The sequence below is a fragment of the Stegastes partitus genome, unplaced genomic scaffold (assembly GCF_000690725.1).
Source record: "Stegastes partitus isolate 25-593 unplaced genomic scaffold, Stegastes_partitus-1.0.2 Scaffold1010, whole genome shotgun sequence".
Classification (NCBI taxonomy): Eukaryota; Metazoa; Chordata; class Actinopteri; family Pomacentridae; genus Stegastes; species Stegastes partitus.
In genome coordinates this window covers 41,256-61,791 of record NW_007578741.1, presented here as the reverse complement: position 1 = coordinate 61,791, position 20,536 = coordinate 41,256, and the positions used below count along the sequence as shown (strand labels likewise).

At 46.9% G+C, this 20,536-nt stretch overlaps 1 protein-coding gene across 1 annotated transcript in view; it reads right to left on the bottom strand.

The window, feature by feature from the left end:
- LOC103367063 (cysteine rich transmembrane BMP regulator 1 (chordin-like)) overlaps nucleotides 1–20,536 on the bottom strand; it is a 33,659-nt gene that overhangs the window by 10,450 nt on the left and 2,673 nt on the right. Inside the window, exons 2-8 of the mRNA XM_008294974.1 lie at nucleotides 18,348–18,509; nucleotides 17,909–18,082; nucleotides 9,366–9,608; nucleotides 5,845–6,024; nucleotides 3,126–3,329; nucleotides 2,184–2,312; nucleotides 1,672–1,825 (exon numbers count right to left, since the gene is read on the bottom strand). Coding sequence (XP_008293196.1) covers nucleotides 1,672–1,825; nucleotides 2,184–2,312; nucleotides 3,126–3,329; nucleotides 5,845–6,024; nucleotides 9,366–9,608; nucleotides 17,909–18,082; nucleotides 18,348–18,509 — 1,246 coding nt within the window. The remainder of the gene's footprint in view (nucleotides 1–1,671; nucleotides 1,826–2,183; nucleotides 2,313–3,125; nucleotides 3,330–5,844; nucleotides 6,025–9,365; nucleotides 9,609–17,908; nucleotides 18,083–18,347; nucleotides 18,510–20,536) is intronic.

The window sequence follows — 20,536 nt, the reverse complement described above, 5'->3', positions numbered from 1 at the left end:
TGTGTCTACACTTCTCTCACTCTGGACTCCTTCTCCTTCCCTCCCTGTCTCATTCATTCTCACTCAGCCACTTAGCCTTTCCTCTCTGTCCTCTTCGCTGCAGGTAAGTGATGATTCCTGTATAATGCAACGGCCTCATTAAGCTCGGATAATTACTCGATTAATCTTCATCTGCCGTGCCGGTGTAAATTAAACGACCCCCTCGGACCGATGATGCGGTGCTGTGTCCCATAAAGAGGACAGAGCATGTGAGGCTCAGCAAACACAGGAGCCTATCTATGCTGAAACAGCAATAACAGCCATTGAAACAACACTGTGCGGGGTTTGGCCAGAGCCTCACTGTACAAATACGGAGACAGAGAGTGCTGCGACCTTAGAGCAAGGCTTTGTTTAAAGATGGTGTGTGGAATGCCAAGCAGCGCTTTGGGCTCCAGGGGGATAGAGGGGCTTGGGGAGACACTGGGGGCCCCCGGTCTGGGACTGCTGGCTCGGCACAATTTCCAGTGTGCCGCAACTGTGATGGCCAGAAGAATGCCATTCATGACCTGTGTGGTCACAGTGATGATTTTGAGCTATGAAGGATGGAAAACACACTACCGGCACTCCAAACACGACTTAGAGCCGTAAGAACCGGCCTGAGAATGTGGACCGTTAACACGAGAGAGGAGAGTTTAACACGCGTATGAACATTTTTTATAAGGTTTGCATTCGTCCCACTTTCGAGGCCGTCAAGTTTTGCACATATGCCTCACAGTGCTCACAGGATGTCATCAATACATCCTGTATAAACAGAGATCCTTTGTGCTTTTTGGTTTCTTTGTGGTGGCTACATGCAGGAGTCCTGTGTGAGAAGACAGATCTGCATTGTAAGGCTGGCAGGCTCTCACAGGATTTCAGACTTCTGAGGCGAGACCTAAACAGCTGCTTATGAAGGATAAAGCTCGGACTTCCTGCTCCTCTGTTCCCCACAGAATCCTCCTCATCCTCTCCGCTCTCCTCTTGCTCACATTATCGGGGCCCATCTCGAGCGAGCGTAGGGGTTGAAATATCAGAACTGTGCGCGCCTCATAAAGGCCGCTTTTGTCCTGGTGTTGGTTTTTGATCGATGTTTTGTGACAGGATGATGATTTATGAAACGAGAGTGGTGCCCGGGGACCGAGCGTCCCGGTAGAGAGCACTTCCAGATGTTTGATTGGGTTAAATGGGATTAGGGGGGAGAGGCATCGCAGGGGGGCTGAGAGGCTGGTGTGGACCTCACAGTGAATTACTCAGACGAACACATAGGTTTAGACACCTCAGATTGGCCACCAAGGTAGACCCTTTGATCCTGGATGCCAAACTACTGTTGCAATAACCTGTTGTACTTCCTTTTAAACAGGCAGCAGCCTCGGGGCACCACCTCATAATATTAACCACAGCAAATGACATACAAGAGGTGGGTGGGGGAAAATTACTTTATAATGTAGAGAATTAAATCCCTTTAACCCTCATCTCAACTGGAGCACATTTTTCTCATTCTCCAATCTCTACAAGCCACTCAAACTCGTCTGTCTTGTGGCTGTGTAGGACCAAAGCTGCCTTTTAAACAGACCAAAAAAAACATGCTTGAAAAATGAGCGTTGCTGGTCTTTGGGGGGATGAGAAACCCGTGAGATCGATGGGCGTACTTACACGTATCCATAGGGGCAAGTCTTAGTGCAGGTCAGAGGTCGGCACTTGGGCGTGGGGATACTGCACTCGCACACCTCACAGCCAAAATCATCCCTCTCATATCCCATTGGGCATTGCAGGGAGCAGTATTTCCCCAGGTCGGGGCAGGAGTCATCTGAAAGAGTTGAGAGAGAGGTCATCTGATCACGGGCACAACAATCCATCATGAGTAGCTATGGGGCTGCTCACAGAAAACATTCCTGTGACAAGAGAACCTTGCAAAGACACACATAAGTTGAGATGAATATCAACATGTCCGCGGTGCTGTCAAAACCGAGCGGTTGTCTTTTTTTGGTTTCTCTTCCTGACATCAGCGTGAGCAAACATGTAAATAGAGCGCTGTATGTCCACCGCTGTAACGCGAGACTGCAAGAAGCAGCATGTCAGAGGACATGTATAAATCGGTCATGCTTCTGCAACCTATTCCCTGAAACTTTAACCCTTTAAACACAAAGTGAGGAAAGTGAACTTACTGTTGAGACACTGGCAGAGGAGACATCCATTTTTGTCTTGATGGAAGCCAAAGGGGCAGTCGTTCCCGGACAGGGAGCAGTTCTCCAGAGGAGGACATAGCATGGGGCTAACAGTTTCATAGGAAGGCTCTGCAGAACAAAAGAGATGATGGAGGTTGACAGCTTTGCATGAGGGAACTGTTATGAATTTGTTGTTTTATATACGTGTGCTTGAAGCCCCTCAGGTGTAGCTCTTCATCTGTGCTTTCTGTGCCAGCCGTAATAGCTACCTATTTACACCGCTCTACTTATAAACAGTAATTACAGATAAATGTAGAGCAATTACACCAGGGTGGGTCGCACTCTGAGGGGGGATTATACCGCCGTCTTATTGTGCGGAACTGTCTCCCATTAATAAGTCGAATGTGTCTGGAGCATGTTGTAATTCTAAAACTACCAGTGATAAGAGAACGCAAACACAGCCTGGACTGAAGTCAGACTAGCGCTGCCCAGAGCCTCTTGAATCGGGGCCAAGCGACAATAAACGAGGATGGAACAAGACACACACACACACACATGTGCCATCGCCATTCCCATCAAACGCCTCCTGCCACGTTCGGTGGGAGGAGCGGCCCAACGAGCTGTAACTAATTACTTTTTAAAAAAGGATCCACTTCAATTATGCAGCCTCCTGCGTTAAAAGCATGCCGTAGCCTCGCGCACACAGGTGGGTCTCATTTTGGCGGGCAAGGGTAATAAAGGAACACAAAGAACCCTGCAGCTTGAAGAATGCTCTGCGGCCTCCCCTTTAATGAGCCCATGCCGACACGGCCTCTGTAGAAAAGCTGCAGGGCCACAGGAGCCTCCTAAATGGTCTGTGTGCTAATGTGTGGCTTTTATTGATGCTAGCCATACATATATATATATATATTTATTAAATATAAAAGAGGAGCAACAGTGTACCTTCACAGAAGGGACAGCACTCTCCAGGGATCTTCACAGGGTTCTGGCAGCTCTGTTTGCAGGCCATGGCTGTACAGTGAGGTTCTCCATCCACACACTGGCAGAACGTGCAGTCGTCCTCTTTCCACTGCTCCTCGTGAGCTCGCAGCTTATTGTTCACCCAGCAACTGGCCTTAGTGCTGTCCATCGACAGCAGCTCCACATCTGAGAGGAAAGAAAGAGACTGTGGGTTTTTGGAAGAAGCGCGAAGACGAGAATGTTTGATCTAATCCTGAGCGAAGTCACATGTATAGTTTGGTTTGGCTTCCATGAATGAAAGCCATTAAATTAAAGCCAAAGCTGCAGTGCAGTGTGTCTGATACTACATCCTCTGCTGTGATTGAATTAACGGGAGGCAGAGTGAGAGCAGAGCTGTAGGAAGCAGGATACTCCACAAGGGAGCTAACAAGTTATGAAAACTGGCCTTTGACCAAGAACTAGAGAGAAAACAGTGTTGAATCTGGATGACATATTTACATTTATCGATGGGCGAGGCCGCTGGCTTTGTGACAACATACGTAGGGATTTAAGTTCAAATGAGACAATTGAAATTTGGGCCATTGCTCCGCCGTCCTGAGAGAGATTTGGTAATTGGAAACAGAACGGTCGATGACATTCATAACTGCTGTTCCCCACAGCGTCCGCTCGCTTTTTGGATGAAAGCTTGAACTTCTCCATGTGAGTTTCAGCTGTGACCCCAAAAGGTCAAAGGCTAGACCAGCATTTTATACCATAAATTCTGCTCCAAAGCAAAGAAAGCACTTTAAAAATTTCATTTCTGTTGCCATTAGCCTTAAGTAGGAACCATAAAGTTTGGGACAGTTTAAAAGCCAATCTGTGAAGCCCCTCTGCTCAGCTTGAGGTGATGTATGAAGCCTTAGCCCAGCTCTGAAAGCCTTTTTTCCCCCCATTTACTATAAACAGTTTAACTTGTTTTGGAGGCAGGTTAGAAGGTGGTCTCAGCATTTTCTCTCGGTGTCAGTGTGGAACAAAGGTGTGTTCATATTTCTCTGTGTTTACGGGTGCGGCGCTGCTCGCTGAATGTGTGTGAGGAAGGAAGGTTGCTGTGTACTGTACACAGGAGTCCTATTTGTAATATCTGATCCCTGCTGAGTTTTGGCTATTGAGGTTCCGACCATCTGGCTGTGATTAACCTGAACAGGATCTATTTTTCTCTCTCGCTGTGTACACCTCATGCGGGCTGCACTTTGACTGTTAGAATAAAACTTTAGAAGTTTCACTCATCATTTTGCTGTTTTGTAAGAGAGACTGAATAGAAGAGTTGCTGAAAGCAATGCAGCGGAGGTCCAGCTGTCCAGTTTGCTGCCAGGACTGGGTCAAGCTGCAAGCAAGCCTACAGGTCCCACAATGCAACTCAACAGCATTTTTCTGTTTGCTTGCTGTTAAACAGTCTCCAAACCCGAGTCAAGTTTTCACAGGCTAAATCACACAGTCTTGCACATGCTTGTCATACCTTGATGTAATGCACAGGAGCTACTTCTTATTCATTGCAGACAAACTGTTAACGAAACACTGACCTATTATTACTTCACAGCTTGTGTTAGCATCTATACATCCAACAGACAGAGAGCAACATTAAGATTGATGTTTTTGTCCATCTGACAAATCCAGTTCTCAATTTTTGGTCACTACCAGCTCATGAGTAAAATATCCGACTCTTCAATTGCTAAATTCTCCACCATGGTCACCATCTAGTCACATTCTATCTAATGTCTGATGATGGTGGGAGTGTGCATAATGATTTTGTCCTACTCTGAACAATGTTGAGATGAATGGTGAGAACAAAGTAAAACAGCAACAACAACAAAAAAGTCTCTGTAAATCTTTAGAATCTGCTGGTAATTCTCTCAGAGATTATCATGACAGGCAACCTCTTTCCCATAGAAATATTAAGTACTGCTTTAAGTATAATCACCACCAGTTAACCTTTAATACACCTTGTAATCCACATTGAGCATCATATCCAATGTTCCTCTTGGTGAGTGATGCAGTAAGAAGGAGCAGCTTTCCATAAGGTGAAGATGAAAGCATTCCACACCATCTAAACGCCTGCACATTCCAGGTGTACCTCCAACACTGACCTAACATGATCTCCTCTGCACTCTTTTGTCTTCTCTCTCATGCATCTGATCAACTGTAGCCACGCAGGCAAAGGCCAAAGCTGGCTACCGTCTCCATCCACAAACCTCTGGCAGACTGTAATGTGGTTGCCACATGGGCTGGAGCCCCCCACTTTTTTTTTTTTTTTTTAACAATCCCAAATACACATATCAGAGCTCCTTACCTGGCTTTGAGCACATGTGTTTTTGCAAGTGGGCCACCCCCCCATTAAGTCAGATCCACAGCTTACAAAGGCATGCCCTGCACACTAAAAGAGGGTTTTTATGTTCTTAAGTCTCCGCTAGTGGAAATGAACCCCCGGCTGGCTCTTTGCTGTGCCGCCTATATGCCAGAATTGTTAACAACCGTGGAAGCTGGTTATATGAGGGTTCCATTATAGCGGGGTCGCTGGAGGTAAGGGTCAGGGAATTTTGATATCGCCTCTACCTCTGCTGCATCAGTGTCTCAAACCTCCAAAACACCAGAATCTTCCAGCTTCAACCGTGTTAAAATGATGAACTGGATTGCTGTATTTTAAGAATATCATAAACGCGTGTACCTATGCAGACGGGGCAACACTCGCCCTCAGGAATGTAGAAGTTTTCACAGTCCAGCTCGGCGCACTCTGCCTTGGAGCAGAAGGAGATTCCTCCCCGACACTGACACAGCCAGCAGGGGTCCATGCGGTACACCTCTCCCTCAGAGAAATCCTTTCCATTGTGGACACACTTGGGAGAAACTGTAAAAGAAAAAAAAAAGGAGAAGAACAATCAGACAGATGTCGTCAACCTTAAAATAAATTCTGCGGTTGATGGATGAGAACATGATGCTCCGTCAGGTGTCCTTAAAATTTGGCCCAGATTGAACACCAGAATTTTCTCGTCACGACCATATGAAGGAAAAATGCAGTTTTTACCCGAAATGTCAAACCTCATCAGCGCGATGCTATCACAACTGTATACAGTCTATTACAAATTCATAAACATCTGTTCATTTTCTGCTATTGATGGAAATGTTTATCAGAACCAAATGGTGCCGAGGTGGAATCCGACGGCTGAGGTTAAGCCTGTGGGGTGGAAATGGCATTTATCAGACAATGAAATGGAGTCCGTGAGGAGGAATTTCACAGGGATCTATCAAGTCTTGAAAAGGCTCTGGACTCTTGCGGTGCAGAGTAAAAGAAAACAGTAGTGGGTCTGAGGCTTTGGCAGAATCTGGGCTCAGTGTGCTGGTGGCAGGTGGAGTGAATCAATGCTCTGGCCTGTCTTTTCCAAAAGCATCCAAGCATTTAGAACCTCTTTTAGCTGCATTCCTCCAACTATGAAATAAAATGAGCTTAGTTACAGCGCGGTCGGAAAACCAATATCAGATCTTGTGCGCAGACAACGAGCTCGGTAAAGCTGCACGGGAAAACCTCGACCCCGCTCATTGTACGCCATCCCCATGAAATCTGTGTTTCTGAGCCCGTCCACGTATGCATGTGTGTGTGTAAAAGAGGAAAACAGGAGGAAAAGTAGCTGGTGTACGGTTGTAGTTTCTACAAAACAAATGCGATCAACCATTCAAAATTAATGATGCTACTTGTGCAGCCAAAGGAGCAGGAAGATTACAGCATGACATCTCAATGGTAATACCAGATTACACATTCAGATGTACCACAGTGGTTTGGGTGACGCAGCATTATAGGATCCGAACTAACCACACTTTTCATCAAACACACTCCAACATGAGGGAAGTGAGACAATGCGGTTATGTAAGAAACGCCTCCCGACTCGGAGAGGAGCCGCTACGCCAGTTAGGTGAGCGTACGTATTGCACACATGCAAGCACATGTGGGGGCAACGGTTTCTATAAATGTGAGCAGAGGTTACGGCGGCATCTGTACGCCATGCCTTTGAGCGCAGACTCAAAGTGTCTGCGCCAGTGACCCCATGCCTGCCGACAACCAGCGCTGCACTCTTAACACGAAGCAGGTGCGCCAGCTGAGTTGAAAGTGGAGCGGGGATTTGTTGATCTTTTATTCCCTTCCTTGCCATTTTCCTGCCTTTTCCTCCCTCGCTCAGTATTCCTGCCGTCCCGCTTTGCGTGCAGCAAAACCAAGCAGAGAAAATGCAATAAGTACTTTAGCTGGCCGAAATCAAAAGCCAAGGCATTGGGGTTTTTAACGCTCGCAGAAGCAATAGGAAGTCACATGAGGGGATGCTCACATGTGATTTCCGCTGTGTTTGTTAATGGTAATCCCTAAAACAACTTGCGGCACAGAGTCTAAATTCCACTCGTGCTTTGTGATGTTCCGTCTTCTCTAAATTGAGGTGAGGACTGGATGTGGAGATGGATGGGCCACAGATCACTGACCCTGAACCTGTCTGAATCATTCATAGTGGACTGTCAGTCTGCTGCCTATTCTGGTTTCCAGGCATACAGAGCAAAACCTCACCGAGAAAGGGGACTTTTCCCAGAGACGAATAATGATATTTATTAAAATCCACTTTATAGCGATCAGTTTAGAATATCAACTGGCAATATACTAACATGTCACTAACACAACCACTAATCAACTTCTGAGGATATGGCTGTTGTTGGCTGCGTGTTTATAACAAAGTCAAGCTGAGCTCCTTGAGAACCATTAGTGTGGTGAGCTCAGCCTCATTGCTTAACGCCAGCATAAATCACTGCAGAGCATGTGCAGTCCTGAACCGACTCTGCGTCCACAGCTGACTACCGGGGACATGAGCGGAATATGTGCCAGCCGAAGTGTTGATAAACAGCAGAGCACGGCTAAACAGGGATCCTCTGTAACATCAGATGACATCAGGTCGGGGTGGTGCTGCCAGGTTTGCTCTGCTGCACAGATACGACCCTTTTTCAGCCAATAGTGGAGCAGAGACCACAACTGATGGAGGCCAAAACACACAGGTGGGGCTTATTGTCACTGCACACACTGACCCTGACTAAATATCTGCCTTCAGCCAAGTGGGCAATGGAAACAATTTAATCAGTCCAAGCCTCACACAGCGAGACAATGCGAGGCGTGTTAAAATGTGTTCCACTGGGGGATAGGCACTTAAAAGAAACTCTGACTCTGTGAGATGCTGTATTTACAGCCGGGTGTTTTGGAGGCCTCTGCAGGACTGTGGAGCTGGCGAAGGGGGGCCCAGTGCGTGTCCACGTCCACGTCTGTGGAGCTTTCTGACACGGCACGCAGTCATGCAGGCCTAACGGACAGTAGGACCAGCACAAAAGGCATCAAGCCCCAGGCCCAAAGAGCAGCAGACACTTGTTATCAAAACACTGATCCCATGGCCCCCACGGCTGCCATTCAGCCCCCGCCGGCCTGCCGGACTCGATTACCCTCCCCACTGGCAGACTGGAGCACATAAAAAGCATTCCCATCAATGAACTGTTGAACCTTTTCCCTTTGGACGTGTGACCAGACAGGAACCCTTTGACACTGCACTTCTGTTGAGCAAATTCGTAGCCTAAGCACTTTTCTGGTCACTGGGCTTGTTAAGTCCATTAATTCCGGGACATGGCACTCATTTATACATGTGGAGGGGCCAGAATGGGAATTTGTTCTGTTGGTAAAACAGTGAATATTTGTTGGGAGCGCAGAGTAAACAGGTCGATGCCACAGGTCCCTGCTCGCTGCCTTCCTGACTCTCCTGGTTGACTCTGCGTGCTCTATATGTGTCAGTAACATCTGCTTTCTCTTCCTGCTATCTCTTTTCTTGCAGGTGAGAAAATGTTGCACCAGCATAATTCACACCAGTAATCCCTTTTAAATGACCCATTATATTTAATGTCCCTTTAGGCAATAGAAACATTTGTGGGTACACCCTTGGAAAAATGTCTTTGAACTATGGTCCTCAACCCTGGGAGGCATGATAAACAGCCCAACAGTAATTATCCAATCAGCAACTTTCCTTTTTCCTGTGGACATTTGGTCAGCAGGGAGGAAAGCCTTACTCGGAGGAAAATAATTGCCTCCAAAATAACGATGGATCTCACACCAACTGTGCAATTGCTAATCCTGGTGGGAGAGCAGTCAAAGTGTGTAATGTGCAGCTCGGTGCAATTCACCTTTCTGGCACTCAAAGACATCGCAGCAGTCTCCTGGATGACCGCTGGCCTGACTGAGCGGAACCGGGTGCTGTCCGCTCGGGCACTGGGGCTTGTGGCAGGCTCGGAGGTCGCAGGTGCACTGGGGTGGTATGGAGGGGCAGCAGCCAGCAGGGGGCGTGTAACTCTTGGTCAGGACTGAACCCTTGGGGCAGGAGGGCACCTGCAGGGCGGGACATGTGACCCCAGCACACCTCAGCTCCTCTGTAAAACAACACAAACATGGATCAGCAACACATGCAGCACACAGCGAATGCAAAAGAAAAAAACAGACGCAGCTTCTTTGTAGTTGGGGTAACGCCACCGGGAACTGCTCTGGGCTCCGACAGTGCCAACACTGTTCTCCTGGAGGAGGGAGGGATTTTCTGTGCTTGCATGAGAGCGTGCAGGAGTGTGTGTGAGGGCTGCCTCCTTGTAGTGTCAGTTGAGCCACTTCAGAACGACGCTACTCGTGTTACGGGCTAAAAGGCCGAGTTCACACAGTTGCCCAACGCAAACTCTGCGCGTCGTCATCAGATCCCCACTTCAGTCCGTGACAGCTTTACAGCATCCTGTCAGAGGAGTGAGAGTGCAGCTCCCTCGACACGGGAAACTCACTGAGATCCTTTCTACAGGCCTCTGATCCCACCCAACCTGGCTCGCACCCCAAACAGCCCCTCACGCTCTCAGACCGGCCATTAATAGCAGAAATCTTCAACAGAGCTTTTCTTCTTTCCAGTGTAAATTCTCCCCTTCACTTAGCATACCAGGACGTGTTTGTCTATTCATCTGTTGGAGCCACCATAATAGCCCTGATACCCCCTTGTCAGAGGGGGAGGAAAGAGGTGCAGGGGTACTGGTAATCTGGGCAAGGGGCTCAGGGGTGTATCTTGGAGTGTGTTCAGGAAAAGAAAAGTGGAGCGCCCCTCTTTACAGAACAGTAGCTACCTTACAAAGATTGGATTACTCAAACTACAGGGACATGTTTATTTTGGTTCTCAGTGTCACTGTAATGTATACATGACAGGGAGAAAAGAGATTTTGTGGAGAGCCGACTCCCGTCCTGTCCTGTGATTGTCACTAAGTTGTTTCCCAGATGCTCCAATGAAAGCACGGCAGATACACACTGTGCAGCGCTTTGACAGTGACGCCAGGAGGAGAGTGTAAAAAAAAGTGGAAGAGCAGCGTTAAGTCGTGCAGGAATCATCTGCTAATTGCACACGTCGTATAAATCATCACTCACACTCAAAGGAGAAGCTCTGACAACAAATGATTGCTTTAGAAGACAGAGGATTATGATGTAGTTATGGGGAATACTTAACAATCTTTGCATACATCTGGTTTTTGAGGAGAGGGAACGATACAGGCTGAGGTTGCGTAACAGTGCTTGGGGTTTTGGTAATGTTTCCAGAGGCTGAGTTTTGTTGATGGTCTTCCCAGACTGGCGCTGGCTCCGTGGAACACGAGTCTCTCAGAGGATGTGCCTCATCCCTGAAATTCGAAGAACGGTAAACGGATCCCTCTGAGTTTTGCCACCAGATGGAGAAACTAAACCAGCGAGCAGTTCGGGGTCCGGACTACGCATGCTCTCGATGACGGTTCTGCTTCAGCTCCAGAACCGGAATCGTACTCCACATTGTCATCCATTCATGTTTTAAAGGATGAATGCTCTGGTCTGACCTGCAGGCTCTTGCTGGCATTGCGGTTAAGTCGCCGTTTGATGTCTGCCTGCCCCAGAATAAACATGGAGGAGAGGGGCTCTGCTGTATTTGGGTGGGTGGGGGTAACATAACTGACAGATGAAATTGAGGATAAGGGAAACATTGAATTTTTCTGGCTCCAGATAAATAAAGCAGGAGTGTGAGGTATCTGTACTGTACTGTTTGCTCAAGCAACCTGGGAACAGTGAGGACCGCCACAAAGCTCTCATTGATAAACTTTGTAGCTGAATAGTGTCATAGAAAATGAGGGAAAACCCCTGAATTAAGGGAGGCTACAACCCTTTTAACGGTTTTTGGCCCAGTTCCTATGCTGGAGTTAAATAAACTTCGGTTGGAAGTGCTGATTGGCAAAAGTTTTACTTCCAATAAAGTCTAACGCAGTCTGCTGCTGCTGCTGCTGCTGCTCAGTTGAAGACTGGTTTTGCATATGAAAACCTCAAGCTTTTTAAAGCCACGAAAAAAATGCCCTGGGACAATCCTGCACAAGGTTCTGCACTGAAAAACACTTTCTGTGCATTGTATGTGCCCCAGAGAAGGCTGATTACTCTTTCACTTGCGATAATGGCAGGGGTTAGAGTGCGCTGGGAAAAGCAGCTGGCAGACACACCATTGTCATTTAAATGAATAGATTTGTATCCATCCATGGAACTGGTCCAAGCCTTGCAGGTCCAATTAATATAATTTTTTTAGCTGGGATAATTATGAGCACAATAGGCAAACAGAGGGGATGGAAAAAGTCAGCAGCAAATGGATTTTATCCTGTACTGTTTGTGTTCTATCTCTTAGCATAAATGGTTGTAATTAGTGAGTCAGCGACCACAGAACCAATCTTCGTATCACAATGGTGGCCATACTCCAGCCTGCACAAACACAAAAGCCCTGATTTGGTATGCTTGATAAATTCTGTCTGCAGATTAGGCAACTTGTGCTCTTTTACAGCTAGCAAAGAATGGAAAATCTGTGACCCCACTGCACCAGCCGACGATGTGTGTTTCTCTCCCATGCACACCTGATGCCGGTCTGGAAAAGGTGACATGTGGAAATTGCCTCATTACCACAGAATGATCTCTTTTGTAAACAATGCATATTTCTGGCATCTCAGCAGCTCATTGAAGAAAGAAAAATCCTCCATTCTAAATGGGTTTTTCTTCCCCGGGTACAAGGAGCGCAGTCTTTCCCCAAACCAGAGCGGCTCGAGCAGGCAGAGGAGGCTGTGTTGACAGCCTGAGTTTACTCATGGAAAAAGCGCACAATGTGAGTTCTGTTCACCGACTGACTTTGGATACAAGTCAGCGGAGAACAAAGCTGTCTCAGTCCAGCTGCCCTCCGTGGGTTTCTGGTCTGTCCTCAGGTTTTATAAAGTTGCTCCGCAAAGGGACACATCAGGGCCGTCTCTCACGTAAAGCTGTGGGGGCCTGGCCCGGCGCCCACCAGCAGTTACAGCTGAGAAAGTCGGCATTGTTCACTCTGTGTGTGAGTATATGTGTGAGGATCGAGGAGCAGGTCTGGGAGGGGGTCCAGGCCAAAAGGCAGAGACGGGGTCACCAGGTAGAAACACTTGGTGGGAACTTCACACCATGGTCAGAAGCTTGAGGTAGCCGAGTGCAGGTATGCAGCAAGCCGGCGGCTCCACATGTGCTGCCTGCACGCCTTGTTCTCTCGCTCTTTGGCTAAATATTTGCAGATGAAAAATGTGATCTCAGTGTTCTACGCAACACCGCTGCAGCTGTGAATGAGTGTGTTTGGGTGACATAATGTCCACGTGTAGGTGAACAGTTGCACATTGATGTATTCACGCATGTTTGTGTGTGTGTGTGCATAGCATGAGTACATTCCACTGAAACAGACCTTTTGCTTGCCCTCAGATGGCCAACAAAAATCTGACCAGTGACAGAGAGCCTGAGGGACTTGGCTCAGGGGCCTTTAGACAGAGATGCACCACCATGTATGGTCTATTACTGCATCTGGCACAAAATCCATATGAAAAGGTTAAACGTACTCTCCTCCAGGGTGCTATACATAAAGCACTGTAAAAGAAAAAAGAACAGTTGTCACGTGTACCGTCCCGCAGATTCAGCCGTCATCTGTAGCAAATGTATAAAACCAGTCTATGGGAGGCCAGTGCTGGAGACAGCTGCTGGATGAATTGTTGAAGAGGCAGTTGAGTTATGTATGGATTTAGGCCCTTTCAGGGGAAAAAGGGAAAAGAATGATGATGGAGAAAATGGGCCTAGGTTGGCTTCGGCTGCAGTTGGGGTGTCGCTGATTTGTTAATGGTTATAGTTGAGTCAGTGAGCAGAGACTTAGGCCTAGATTTAGTGAATGAAGAGAGAGTTTGAGCTGGACAGGCAGGAAGGGTTTAGGACTTCATCTGAGTGTATTTTGGCTTTTCCCGCTGGCCTAATACTGCCTGGTTTGGTTAGTGGCTGACCAAGAGCAGTGAATGGGTTGACAGTAATCCCAACATGCCTTTAAGGGAAGCTCTTTGTCTCAATAGCCACACAGGAGTTTTGTTTCCTCTTTGAAATTACTCACTACACACATATAAATACACACTGACTGGGAAACAAGCAGCTTGCAGGGTGCAACGGGGCCACAGCTTCCGCAGACGCCACACAAACACTCAGCGCTGAGACGTCTCGTGCCCCTGCCAGCCGGTGGCGGTCTGGCTCGGCCAGTAATAGCGCTGCCACAAAGAGGCTGCAGCCAAGCAGAACTAACAGTCCTTTCACAAGGCCAGAAAGAGGCAGGACGGAGGTGGCATAGGTGGGCAGGCAGATTTGTGAGAGCAAGGTCCGTTTGTGCCATGGCATAATAGTGGGCGCTGGTTCCCAGTCTGCTGAACCGCTTGTGAACTACCACATGTCTGCGAGCCACAAGTTTCAGTCCATCACCGATATAAAGCAAATGAGGAGAGCTATGCTTCGACACAGCTTGAGTTTTCAGCCATCACGCTTTCCAATCATTAATACAGCCAGTTGTATGAATCACCAAATCACTGGAAAGATGCATAGACTGCTGTTGTTTGTTCCTATCAGTGAGCGACAGCAGGGGAATTCCTCAAAAATAGCAGTTAGAGGCCTTATCATGAATGAAGTATGTAAACCATCCTAGAGTGTAAAATTACCAAACACCACCCTACCAAGGCCCTGGGGCCTGGACACAAATACCTCAACAAAATGGTTGGCCTCAGTTGTGATTTCCTATCTTCCTGTGTCTGCCTTCCCCCTCCCTCTCTACACTTATCACATCCTCTTTCCTCCCTGACATGTGGGTAATACGTCTGCTGCACCATGTTGCTTCCAAATAAGCATATGCAGCCACATTACATCAGCGTTTTTATACCACGAGAAAACAGGATCCCACTAAATCTACAAGAGGTGAAATTGGGAGATCGAACATCCAGAGCAGTGAAGCGGCAAAGACGTTGAGTTTTAACAGATCACAGTGAGTCACAGCAGAGGGATGAAATGACAAGACCACTGAGTGAGTCAGAATGAAAGTGAGAGAAAGCCAGAATAAACCACTACCATGTGTGAGTTTAAAGGTCCTAAGAAGTGAATCTGTGTTCTGACTGATGTCAGGAAAAAAAAAGTGCTCTTGAAGTGTTGGGATGTCGCTTTAATGTTCAACTGTGAAGACAAGTGCGATCAGCGCAGCTCTCATGCCGTGAGAGCAAGTTTACGGGAAACATTGGCTGTCACAGTCTAGCAGGGCATGCTAACACAGATCTTAATAACTGCTTGTGTCTAAAGACAACCCAGGGGTTGATGGACGCAGTCACCACGGAGTCCAACAGGACTGAGCAAATAGGATCCTAACCACAGAGTCCCGGTCTGGTCGCAAAGGAAGCTCCTGCTGATGATAGACAAAGGAAAATCTCTGCCGCGACATCTAGACAAACAAGATAATTATCACGCACAGACACACGCACAAACACAGATGCAGACACACTGGCACAGATGCTCACATATGTAGACTCGTCACATACACGTGATGATGTATCTGCACATGCAGGCGTGCACATGTGTGCATCATTCCACATGCACATGTATTCTTTAAGACAGAACAGATGCACGCGTCCCGGTCTCTTACTTAATGAGGGCCCGTCAGAGGGGAGGGTGTGTGTGTTGCGGTGAGAACTCATAAGCTGCTGAAAAATGTTGTTTACAGTTTTCACTGGTGTGAGTTTAAACTGTCATCCAGTGAGCTCAGGCTTTGAGATGAGCGAGTTACAAAACATGGAAGACTGACAGTATATCTTTCACTGTAACGCTAGACTTGACAATACGTCTAAACAATATAATGTTTGATGAACGCACTTCCTGTGGGATTTACTGCGTAAATGGCTCAAGACAAACATCCATACAGCTGTACTGTGGATGTTCTGCAATAACGTCACTGTTATTTGCAGACTAAATAAACTCAAATATGTCTCTGTGGCTCGCTGCCAGCCGCAGTATTAACCATCTGAAGAGCCGTTCTTCATCTGAAACGTCAAACTTGTACAGAGTAAGAGCCGTGAGTATGAAAGGAGAGCTGCATGTGGATAAAAACGCACAAGCAGTCACATGCTTTGGACTTGAATCCGTTCACTATGACACCAAACTAATTTTTCTTCAGGTTTCCAGAAGATTTTTCCAGTTTTCTGGCTTTGAACAGCGTGATGATTAAGACGAGCTCTAGCCAACATACGCGGAAGTTCAACGAGTTCACCCAGTGGCAATCTTGTCCTATTTTGCAAGTGTCACTCAGAAGGCAGCCGCCACTTAGCGCCTGCCTATCTCGCAGACACCTCGCAATCCAAATGAGGAAATGAAACTCACTCTGCCAATAACGTTTTTCACTTAGAAGTGTCAATCAGAGACTGCTAAGCGCGGAGGTAAACACACATTCTTGTATTCTCTTGCTTCATTCAGAGGATTATCCCTTTCACCTCCAGCACAGGGGAGGCATTCATACGGCGCTCCATTCACTTACACCTTCAGCACTCTGTCCTGCCGCTGAGGATCTCCAACGCGCCATAACTCCGTCAACAGTCTCGGCAACTCCTTTTAAATATAGACTTTCTCGTTTTCGCTTCTGTCAGTCACATTCACACCTTCTCTCTTTCACTCTGAGCATCGTTCCTTGTTTTCTTTTCATGGCACGGACTCTTGATCTCTTTATTTCCCTCCTCCTCCTCCTCTACGCTCTTCGCACGCCATCATTTGAAGCGCTGTGCAAAACCAGTAGATGATGATCCAAGTAACTGTGCAAATATTTCAGCAGACGAGTACGAAAGATTAGTTGTACATCATGCACATTGAGCTTTAAGGGGCACCTTTGCAAAATATTAAAAGTGGCATCAGGTTTTCATTAGTAAGCAAAAAATATGTTTGCCTTCACACATAATGAAGCTGCGACAGAAGGAATGCTTTGGTTCGGTTTCAATCTGAGCTGAAGAAAAGGGCAAAGTCTTTATCAACGAAAGCTGCAGTGTAAATTACTGGAAGTCAGGAGTGGAGCGGTGCACAAAGTTGTCTCTTCAGTATCAATTTTGGATTGATTATTTGGTGCATTTTCATTTATTTTCTAAAACCGAAAACATTAAAAAGGTTCCTAATTGGTCAGAATTCTAAAAGTTACAGTTAAAAAAAACTGTTTTTTCACCTTGTTAACGTGTCCATAGGGTGTTTTCTTACACATTAGAAACACATCATACTTAAAATCAGCACCATTAAGGCGTAAGTAACAAATCTAAGGAACCAACGCTGTCAGCTTTCAGGGTGGATTCTCCATATAATAGCTTTTCTTCAGGATTTGCTTCCATTTTTAACATAAGTGACTGAATTAGTCTAATAACGTTTGAGCAGAGTCCTAGGTGAGCGGGTGTGCTCGAGCTGCAGAGTGCTGGGTAGAGAAAGAGGCAGGGACTTTATAGATCGGCACATTTTAGAGGAAGAAGCAATTTATAGTTACATGTAGCTTTAAGGATTTTAATGAGGAAAAACAAAATGTGTAATTTTGATATATGGAAATGTCTATGGGGTTTTTATCATTAGACAGAGAGGACTTCACTGCATTCAGATACTTTATGCTGATAATAAAAGACTGAGCTGTTTACTCGTAAGTATACAAAAAAAAAAAATCTCCATTAAGACAACATATTTATCACTAAATAAAATTAACCATTAAAGGCAGCAGGCAAGTTTCAGCTTTAAAAAAAAATCGCACAAAGTAACTCGGCCTTTCTCTTCTTTGTGTAAACACTGAGGCCACCGCCATCATGTTTCAATAAACTTTATTGGAACTGTCACTGGAAAAAAAGCCACCAGGGCCTCGTATTTACATTCAGCGTGAGATCCACACGGTGGTCGGGGGATTGAGTGGCCCATACAGTGTGAGCAGAGAAGTTGCAGATTCTGGTCGGCAGGAAGGACGATTAAAAGTCAGCGATATAACACATGGTACACGTCAAATAAAATAAACTCGGTGTCTGCACAGCGTTAAAGGCTTTTTAAGGTTAACTTGCGTTGATGGACAACAACTGGTGCGCTATCGAGTGGCGATCGCGTTGGAGAATTTCTGCAGCAATGTCGACATGAATAAAGCAAGCTGAGGGAGTTTCACACTGAACTGAACATCGTGTACAGAACTGTTGGAGACAAACACATGCACAGCTACACCCCTACTGTACATGAACGCTTACATGAACCACATTTTCCCTGTAATGTAACCTTGAAGTTGTGGAATCTATAACTTGAGCTACTTGTTGGCTGCTGTGTGGCTGTCAGTTCTAGTTGCAGGTCATTTCAAGGTTACCTGCGGCTTCCTGGCACTGGCTGCGGTTGATGTAGGCGAAGTGGTGGTGGCAGCTCTGAGACTCGCACACGCAGCCGTCGGCGGTCAGATTACACCCGGAGAACATACACGCCGGATTGGACGGTCCCACATACTTCTCTCTGTGTCTGTCCCGGTGCTCGTGCCTCCGACCATCTGAAACCCAGCCGCGGACACACAGAAAACCACAATCATCGGTGAGTCACAGACAATGGCACCACTCAAGGGTGAGTTGGGAAGCGGTACTCAAAGCCTTAGCATGTGTGTCATCACTATGATATGTAAGTAGCATTAGTCACCTCAGGGCCACATCTGCTATGGATTAGCTCCTCTCAATGGATAGCATTATTTCCTCTAACTCTGTGCTCGTGTGTGTGCATGTCTGTTTTAGCATAGAAAGAGATGGGAGGGGAGCACTCACCTGACTTGCTGGCCTTCATGCAGGTTTCTTGGTCTGGGTAGGTAAAAGATCCCAAGCAGGAGTGACGGGCGTCGCACACACACTGACCTCCTGCTCTGTCGCAGCCCGTCATCAGGGGACAGTGCTCATCCTCAAGACCTGCGTCTGGATGATCAGGAAGTACTGTAGAGGGGGGGACAGAGAACATTAGGAATAACATGAATTCTCACTTGTTTGTGCTTTTACCTATTTCAAAGGGGGATAAACGAACACAGGATGGAGTGTACAAGTTAAGCATATTCAAAGCGCCCAAAAACAAGATTTGTTTCCCCAAAATTGCTGAATCCAGCTTACAGCCTCTGTTGCAACACATTACACTGGCACAATTAATGCTGGAGTGACCAGACCGGTGTATTTCTGGCCTGCCATCCCTCCTCCCCCCTCGTTGTGCCACACTACTTCAGCTACTGAGCCCATTTGTTTGCTTTTGTTCCACAGCATGGGGCCCTCCCAGGGTTTCCATCTCTGCTGGCTGCAGTAACGCCTCTGCTGAAATAGGGCTACTTGCACCATACCCGCATATTGTTCCTCCACACAGCGAGCCTCACCCCCCCTGAGATGGCACCTCGAGGTTTGGCCCGACTTGGATGAAACTTTACGAGAGGGAGGAATGTACGAGGGAGTAAAAAAAAAAAAGTGTCACGTTAGAGCCGTGTGAGCCGAACATCCACCGCGACCCTGGGATTAAAGGGCCCCAACATACACATTAACCATAGTGCTCCTTTTCACGTTCATGCATGAATAAACACAAATATATACCCCCAAATTACCCTCCTTCATAGCTGTCCTGGAGCAGTAAGAGTGGCAGTGGAGTAAACAGGATGAGACAAACTGTAACACAGAGTAACCTCTTCCCAAGCGTTCAGCTCCCAGGCCTCAAATCAACAGTGTGGAAGCGTGATTGAAGATTATCATAATACGCTGGCTTTCTTCTCCAAACACCGACGCACCAGAACAATGCGCCAGAGGAAAAGGAGTTAAAGGTTTAACTAACCAGCATAAACACCAGCATGTCATAGTGTATCTACCTGAAATAAAGCCTGTAAGATGAGAATCCTTTTCATACTCAGTTAGGGGGGTGAGAGGAACAATAACGATGACTCACAGTGACTGGAGAGAAATGGAACTCCATGACTTTGCTTTTAAATGCTGTAGATGATAATAAAACGCACATGTTGATCCATATTAATTTGAAACAGATATTGCACGATGGGGGGAAAAAAAAAAGACCATCTCTTGTGATAAATTTTTACTGCTGAAGTGCGTCAATGTGACCGCAAAAGAAAGCATCCTTGTAAATGCCCTCCCCGAGTTACAGCTGGTTGCGTCCGTGACTCCTCTGTGATGGACGATGCTCTCAAGCTCGACAGTAAACACCGGCCAGTGGAAGCAGCGGAGGTAGTGTTACCTTTAACCTGAGCCAGCCGGTGCTGTTAATAGCTCTCCCAGACGGCCAGTGAACCGGCAAAAGCACAAGCTGCCTTTTCAATAAACCGCACCAAAACTTTCTCTGTGATTTCCCTTCACCTTAAAATGATCCTCACCTCCACATTTTTTCCATCCTGAGGCTTTCCTGTGCCTGCGAGCGTATTTTCATTTGAGATGGTGGTGGCGGCCTGTCTGTGTGCGGGGCGCTAAATCTGGCACGCAGAAAAGGAGGCAGGAGTCAAAACAATTAATGAAAGGCTGGACACTGAAGGCATTGTCTCGTTAGCTAAGTTTAGGTTGAGCCCAGCTTCTTGTAAGCTCCCTCAGCCGACTGCACTTTAGCCTGACCCTGGGGTCTGGTTCTGGTCCAGCCTGGTTATCTTGGCCTGGCATGGCTCTAACCAATGTCTTTATCCCAGGAGGATTCCTCTCTCAGCCACTGAGACTGCTTGTCTTGGCATCCAGAGCCAGGATGGGAAAGCTGACCTCTAGAGGCCCCGTGGCTGATAGCGAGCTAAAAAGGAAGTCTTTGAAACGTTAGATAATACCAGAGGAAGGGAGAAGTAGACGGCATGTGAAGGAGTGCAGTGGACATAGCGTCCCTGGAAGACGGGCATTCTGTTACACGGTATGTTAAGTGTCTCTGGAGCATGAGGAAACTTGGCGTGGGAGGACAGACGCAAGATTACAATGAAAACAGTGAAACAAATCATTTAGCCAAG